The following is an 8,087-nucleotide window of genomic DNA, read 5'->3' as shown; positions in this document are numbered from 1 at the left end:
ATCCCCGATAGGGAATGATCACTGAAGGGGAATTTTACGTGATAAATGGATCTATTTATCACTTACAATTCCCCTTCGGTGATCATTCCCTATCGGGGATACTCCCGAAGTAGCGCAAAGTGAATATTAAACGACATTTGTAGCGTAATGATTATAGATACAGAATATGTAGATCACGATGATGTGGTAAATAATTCATATATATATGTTATAGTATATTAATATACATATATATATATATATATATATATATATATATATTATATATATATATATATATAGTATGTCTTTCACCGGCTTATACGAATAGCCGATTTGGTCACGGCTCCTGGGCCCACACCCCTTCCCCTACGCATGATTTGTATATTATACTTATAATCTACAGACAAATCCCACTGAATGCTAATTTGTTACAGGAAGACTGTGAAAACCAAGGATTTAACGACATTCATGAAATTTTCAGGGAATTCGTGGAATCACCCATTCTCTTAGAGATATCTGATCCCCAAGGGGCTAGTACTTAACACGGAGAAACAGTGTAGATGAATCACTGTTTTGCCGTGTTTCGTACCAGCCCCTTGGGGATCAAATATGTTTCGTCATGATTAGCACTATCCCCTCGAAGATCAAATATTTTTTTTTACCGTGTTTAGTATTAGCCCCTAGGAGATCAAATGTGTTTCACCGTGATTAGTACTAGTCCCTCGATGATCAAATGGACATAGGGATATTTGATTCCCGAGGGGCTATAATTAATTCACAGCACCCGTGCATCTAGTTTCCACCCACATCCCTTACGACGCTCCTGATTGGCTAATGATCAGCCAGTCACAGGGCTGGAAGCCTGGAAACTGGCCAGTGTCTCCTAAGCCGTCACCCAGAGAACATCTTTGTTACGACCTCTGCTGACGAACATATCTTTCAAAAGTTATCTTTCATTACACCTCAGTTTTACCCGAAGAAAAGTAAGGTTTCCCAATTTCATCACTAAACATCGTCAAACCAGTGATTAAGGATTATAATGATAATGAATTACGTACTTCACATTTAGTTCTTATGTGAAAGAAACGAGCTGAACTTCCTTCTTCTTCTTCTAATGACGACGACACTCCTGCTGCTCCTCCTCTATAATCAAATTACTATGCTACATTCCTTATGGGGAATAAACGAATTAAAACAGATTTTTCTCCTTTTTCTTTCTTTTCATCCTATATCTTTGTTCTGAGTTTTATAAGGAGCATCTCATCATCTATTGAGGTTACTTGGAGAGATATTGATACCTTATGGAGGATATTCATTCATCCCACTGATTGTTCTTTCACTACAATCTTTTCTCCTTTTCTCCTATATCCATCTCATTATTCCTTTTTATTACATATTACGATTTTTTTCATATTGAGATATCCACTATAGGATATGAGAGAGGGTGATAGTGATAATGATAGTGACGATAATGACCTCTCATTATTTTTTCCCCCACATCCCCGCTCATTTTAATATTCTTAATCTTTTGCTTATTCATTTCATATTGATAACCCTACCTATCATTTTTTGGAAGCATTGTCTTCCATGACATTTAAGCTATAGTATTGTATGAAACACAAGGCGGTAAATGATGAAGGCACTGCCATGCCATGTAATGAATGAAAGAATATATTTTATATTAACAATTTCATGTTTATTTCACTGTACATATTTTAGCATGAAATTTCCTGAAGTACATAATTCATATATCATTATACTCCTTAAATCATTTGCTTGACGATGTTTTGTGATGAAATTGGGAAACACTACCTTTCTTTGAGTAAAACTGAAGTGTAATGAGAGTTATAACTTTTGAAAGATACATTCATCAGGAGAGGTCAGAGCGGAGAAGTTCACTGAGTGTCGGGTGACAGCTTAGGAGACACTGACCAATTTCCAGCCGTGTGACTAGCTGACCACTAGCCAATCAGGAGCGTCGTAAGAGACGGGGTTGGATACTAGGTGCTGTGAATTAATTATAGTACTAAACACTGCGAAACAGAATTGATGAATCACTGTTGAAGTTGGATTATCGGCATTTCAGAGCGGTTACAAATGCATCATTCTAATGGATATTGTTTTGAGAAAAGACGTTTTGATGACTAAATAAGATGACTGAAATTAGTCAGTCTGTGATAAATATGAGCTGATAGTAATGCTTATTGTTTTCAGTCATTCTCGAGTCATAATAATGTGAAACGCGTCGTGCGCATTACCACAGGCTGGGTGTTCATTAAGCTGCCTCTGCCATTCAGGAGTCATAAACTCTCTTTCATGGCGGTGGGTGAGGGCTCCCCCCCGAGGGTGCATCGCACTCAAACACAGGAGATTATTTGTGAGGCTTAGAAATTGTTACCTCTCCCAGATATGATTTTGAATGCTTGAAACCGTTCCTTGCTTGCATGCAAACAGTCTATTGAAGATTGCTCTTCGCCTCAGTCAAAAACAAAAGAACCCCAAGATTATCCTCAAGTTCCATTATGTAAAAAATAAACTTTGCATGCTGGCACATTTCTTCATTTCAGAAACTCAGACGCCAATACAAAACCATAAAGCCATATCAACACTTTATATTCCTTATTTAAAACAAAAGTTAGTGATAATGAAATATCTGGAGAATAATGGTTTTAACATAACTATAAGCCTTATCAAATATTGGCACAAATACAACGAATGTATAGGACAGACGTTCAAGGCAAAACATAACGTATCTTCCTCCACAGTAGACTTAAAAGGAAGATTATCCTTACAGGTCTTTGTGATTCTTTGTTTGTTCAATGGGGCATCTAAGCCTGAAATGAAGTCTGCTGTGACCGCACCTAAACTATCGCTATAAAATAGACAAAGTTAAGTGGAGGTCACAGTTATTTTGGTAAAAGATTATCAAAATATAATAAGCGCGTGTGAACAGAGTTGGTGTCGGCTCCACCAAGTCAAAAGTGCTGGGATGGGAGACCACAAACATTCACGGACAGCTGGCAATCGCAGCCAAAAACACATTCTGAAAACCTGAAGATATTACTTAGAGAGAGAGAGAGAGAGAGAGAGAGAGAGTGTGTGTGTAGACGTCGTAAGAGTGGACAGAAAAGAAAACTTCAAGCTTATGTTTCAAGTTATCAGTTGCCGCTATCAGATAAAGTTACCACCGGTCAGACGTTACATGGCGGATTATACCTCGACAAAGACTTTCATCCTCGTACTCAAATAAAATAAACAGCTACAAAAATAACAGGAGCTTTTTTCACAACCGCCAGGAAAATGATAGAAAGGTTCATGAACTAAATGAATTCTTATCCATTTATGCTAAGTATTTATGTACAACAAAGTTCCGAAGTTTTGTTTTTTGAATTCCAAAGTAAAAAAATGGATTATTGATAGTATCATATAAATATATATATATATATATATATATATATATATATATATATATATTATGTATATTTATGTGTGTATGTATGAATATATAATACACACACATATATATATAGTATATATATATGGCACCACTTAATACCTGACTTATCTCTTCTTCGTTTACTATCTATTTTTGATAAAACACAAACTTTAAGTGATGAAAATTTTATAGCGTTAATTTGTTGATGATAAAAAATAATTGTCATCGTAATCTTTTAAACATTAAAGATTAAACGAAAAAACAAAATCTCCAAAATCTGAGTTCTCTCTCTCTCTTTCTAAGCTCAGTAAGAATGGATCAGTCACGCCTACGATGCTGAGTTAGGATATAAGAAATGAGCAGTATGCTCTGATATCCAGTCACCTGTGGTCGGTGGTACGATTCGGTACTCGCTCTCAGGATGGAAGGTGAGGCGGTGGTCTTATTATATGCATACATTAACGTCAGTATTCTTGCCCACATGTACTCACACAAATATATATATATATATATATATATATAATATATATATATATATATATATATATATATATATATACATATATATATATACATATATATATATAGTATAGTATATATATTATATATATCATATTAATTATTTAATGTGTTATTAATTAATTGTTTATAATTATATATAATAGATATAATGTTATGTTACACATAGCTATACACACACATACATACATATAATTATACATGTATGTATGCATTAAAACTACAAATGTCCTTTAATATCCAATTCGCTCTACCTCGGAGTTAACATATGTTCATATTATGCTAAACGAAGGGGAATTTTTTAGTTGATAATAATTTTGTCCTCTCGTGGATTCGAACCAGCGCACAGAGGAGAAATCAGGACTTCAGTGACATTACTGAAGTTCTGATATCTCCTCTGTGCGCTTGTTCGAATCCACGAGAGGACAATATTATTATCAACTAAAAAATTCCCCTTCGGTTAGCATATATGAACATATGTTAATTCCTAGGTAGAGCAAATTGGATATTAAAGGACGTTTGTAGCTTAATGCATGTACATGAATCACGGTGATGTGATAAATTCATATATATATATATAATATATATATATATATATATATATATATATATATATATATATATATATAAATGTATAATATATATATCCTATATACATATATACATATACATATATATGTATATCTATATTGTGTGTATATAACTACTACATACATACATACATACATACACACACACACACACACACACACACACACATATATATATATATATATATATATATATATATGTGTGTGTGTGTGTGTGTGTATGTATGTATGTAGTTATATACACACACATCTAATTTTCATAACCACGCTGCCCTCTTAACTCCTCGAATTCTTCCTGCTACAGAAGTCAGGATCTCTTCATGTTCTTTCATGTGGGCCGGAGGCTTTGTAGTTTAACTGGAATATAGTACAGTAAGTTCCAGAAGTGAAGCGACAAATCTCAGAATTGATCGTACTTCTATAGAAACTCATGGGGTTGTCAGTTAGTATATTTTTTTCCAATTATTGTCATCCTATTTATCTGATAATACGTATCAGTGATTAACTGTATAAGCGCACAAAGTATTTCCCCAGTGAATGATCAATATTAGTTCAGTAATTGTTTATTAATAGAAAAAATAGAATTTCCCCAAAGAAACATTTGCGGCTTCCAAAGTGTGATATAAAGTGTTCACCATAGAGTGGCAGCAGGAACCGTGTGCATAAGCATTGGCCTAATATTTGTAAATTAACTTTCTACTTTTATAGCGTTATATCGAAAGTTATTATGATTTCTTTTGATAAAGCACAGAGAAGTTTAGCCTCTGATTAAATGAAATATAAATAAGGCAAGTTGGTGTAAAAAAAAAAAAAAAAAACGAAATCCTAGTTATGTGCGCGTTTAACGTTGGTTACATGGTTAGGCCTATTTCAAGAATCAAGGAAATATATTTTCCAGCTTGTTAGTAAATAATTTCATGGAATTTCTCGATTGTGCAAATTTGTGCATGCGGAATTGCGTTCAGGGTCGCACCAAACAAGTATTTTCGTATGTTTCCACTTTTTTTTTTTTCAGTGCATAAGTGAGACAATTCTTGTCCATACGATCCGGAGTGTGAATATGCTTAGCGAGCATTATTTTAATTCGAGTATCCCCTGTTATGCTCTCTCTCTCTCTCTCTCAGGACGTTTTTATCTATCAGGAATAACCAGAGGTCTGTTTTAAGAATCGAGCACTAGGCCTATTGGTCATGCTCGGGTGCTTCATTATATATATATATATAATATATATATATATATATATAATATATATATATATATATATATGTGTGTGTGTGTGTGTGTGTGTGTGTGTGTGTGTATTTATATATAATGTGAGTGTATAGTGTGTGTGTGCATTTTCACGTATTTACACTTACATGCATACATACACAACCCCAAAATACTTCCCCCCTGTATCCAAACGTCAACAGTGAGACAGACAGACAAACATCACGACTTATATTTAATTAGCTTAATTATTTTTCTCTTCCCAACTACCCGGGTAGAATATTATCCTTTTGAATTATTATTATTATTATTTTATTTTTTAATTTTATTTTTTTTTTTTTTTGCTCTATCACAGTCCTCCAATTCGACTGGGTGGTATCTATAGTGTGGGGCTCCGGGTTGTATCCTGCCTCCTTAGGAGTCCATCACTTTTCTTACTATGTGCGCCGTTTCTAGGATCACACTCTTCTGCATGAGTCCTGGAGCTACTTCAGCTTCTAGTTTTTCTAGATTCCTTTTCAGGGATCTTGGGATCGTGCCTAGTGCTCCTATGATTATGGGTACGATTTCCACTGGTATATCCCATATCCTTCTTATTTCTATTTTCAGGTGTTGATACTTATCCATTTTTTCCCTCTCTTTCTCTTCAACTCTGGTGTCCCATGGTATTGCAACATCAATGAGTGATACTTTCTTCTTGACTTTGTCAATCAACGTCACGTCTGGTCTATTTGCACGTATCACCCTATCCGTTCTGATACCATAGTCCCAGAGGATCTTTGCCTGATCGTTTTCTATCACTCCCTCAGGTTGGTGCTCGTACCACTTATTACTGCAAGGTAGCTGATGTTTCTTGCACAGGCTCCAGTGGAGGGCTTTTGCCACCGAATCATGCCTCATTTTGTACTGGTTCTGTGCAACTGCCGGGCATTCGCTTGCTATGTGGTTTATAGTTTCATTTTTCGTATTGCACTTCCTACATATGGGAGAGATGTTATTTCCGTCTATCGTTCTTTGAACATATCTGGTTCTTAGGGCCTGATGTCCCGCTGTTATCATTCCTTCAGTTTCCTGCTTTAGCTCTCCCCTCTGTAGCCATTGCCATGTTTCATCGCTGGCTAGTTCTTTAGTCTGTCTCATGTATTGTCCGTGCATTGGTTTGTTGTGCCAGTCCTCTGTTCTGTCTGTCATTCTCCTGTCTCTGTATATTTCTGGGTCTTCGTCTACTTTTATTAGTCCTTCTTCCCATGCACTCTTTAGCCACTCGTCTTCACTGGTTTTCAGATATTGCCCCAGTGCTCTGTTCTCGATGTTGACGCAGTCCTCTATACTTAGTAGTCCTCTCCCTCCTTCCTTTCGTGTTATGTATAGTCTGTCCGTATTTGCTCTTGGGTGTAGTGCTTTGTGTATTGTCATATGTTTCCTGGTTTTCTGATCTATGCTGCGGAGTTCTGCCTTCATCCATTCCACTATTCCTGCGCTGTATCTGATTACTGGCACTGTCCATGTGTTTATGGCTTTTATCATATTTCCGGCGTTGAGTTTTGACTTGAGTATCGCCTTGAGTCTCTGCATATATTCTTTCCTGATCGTGTCCTTCATCTCTTGGTGTTTTATATCCCCTTCTTCCATTATTCCCAGGTATTTGTATCCTGTCTCATCTATGTGTTTGATGTTGCTCCCATCTGGTAGCTTTATCCCTTCAGTTCTCGTTACTTTGCCTTTTTGTATGTTGACTAAGGCGCATTTTTCTATTCCAAACTCTATCCTGATGTCCCCAGATACAATCCTTACAGTCTGGATTAGGGTACCTATTTCCTTGATGTTCTTACCATACAGCTTGATGTCGTCCATGAACATCAGATGGTTGATTCTGTTGCCTCTTTTCTTGAGTTGGTACCCGGGATCCATCTTCTGTAGTACTTTTGTCATGGGAATCATGGCTACTACGAAGAGTAGTGGGGGCAGTGAGTCGCCCTGGAAGATCCCTCTCCTGATATTAACCTCTGCTAGTCTTATTCCAGAGCTTGTAAGTATTGTATTCCAGTTGCACATTGTATTTTTGAGGAAGCCGATGGTGTTTTCCTCTGCCCCATATATTTTCAGGCATTCTATTAGCCATGTGTGGGGTATCATGTCGAGGGCTTTCTTATAGTCTATCCATGCCATGCTTAGGTTGGTTTTCCTTCTCCTACTGTTCTTCATTACCATTTTGTCTATCAGGAGCTGGTCTTTTGTGGCCCTACACTTCCTTCTGCAGCCTTTTTGTTGGTGGGGGATGGTGTTTGTCTCCTCTAGGTAATTGTATAGCCTTTCACTGATGATACCTGTTAGTAACTTCCACATTATTG

At 36.3% G+C, this 8,087-nt stretch overlaps 1 protein-coding gene across 1 annotated transcript in view; it reads left to right on the top strand.

Moving 5' to 3' along the window:
• Positions 1-3,714: 3,714 nt before the first annotated feature.
• Positions 3,715-8,087, top strand: part of LOC135221875 (3-oxoacyl-[acyl-carrier-protein] reductase FabG-like) — a 32,946-nt gene continuing 28,573 nt past the window's right edge. Inside the window, exon 1 of the mRNA XM_064259833.1 lies at positions 3,715-3,846. Coding sequence (XP_064115903.1) covers positions 3,840-3,846 — 7 coding nt within the window. The 5' untranslated portion in view covers positions 3,715-3,839. The remainder of the gene's footprint in view (positions 3,847-8,087) is intronic.

The sequence above is a fragment of the Macrobrachium nipponense genome, chromosome 3 (assembly GCF_015104395.2).
Source record: "Macrobrachium nipponense isolate FS-2020 chromosome 3, ASM1510439v2, whole genome shotgun sequence".
Taxonomy (NCBI): Eukaryota; Metazoa; Arthropoda; class Malacostraca; order Decapoda; family Palaemonidae; genus Macrobrachium; species Macrobrachium nipponense.
The sequence above is the reverse complement of the archived record's forward strand: the minus strand, read 5'-3'. Positions and strand labels throughout refer to the sequence as shown.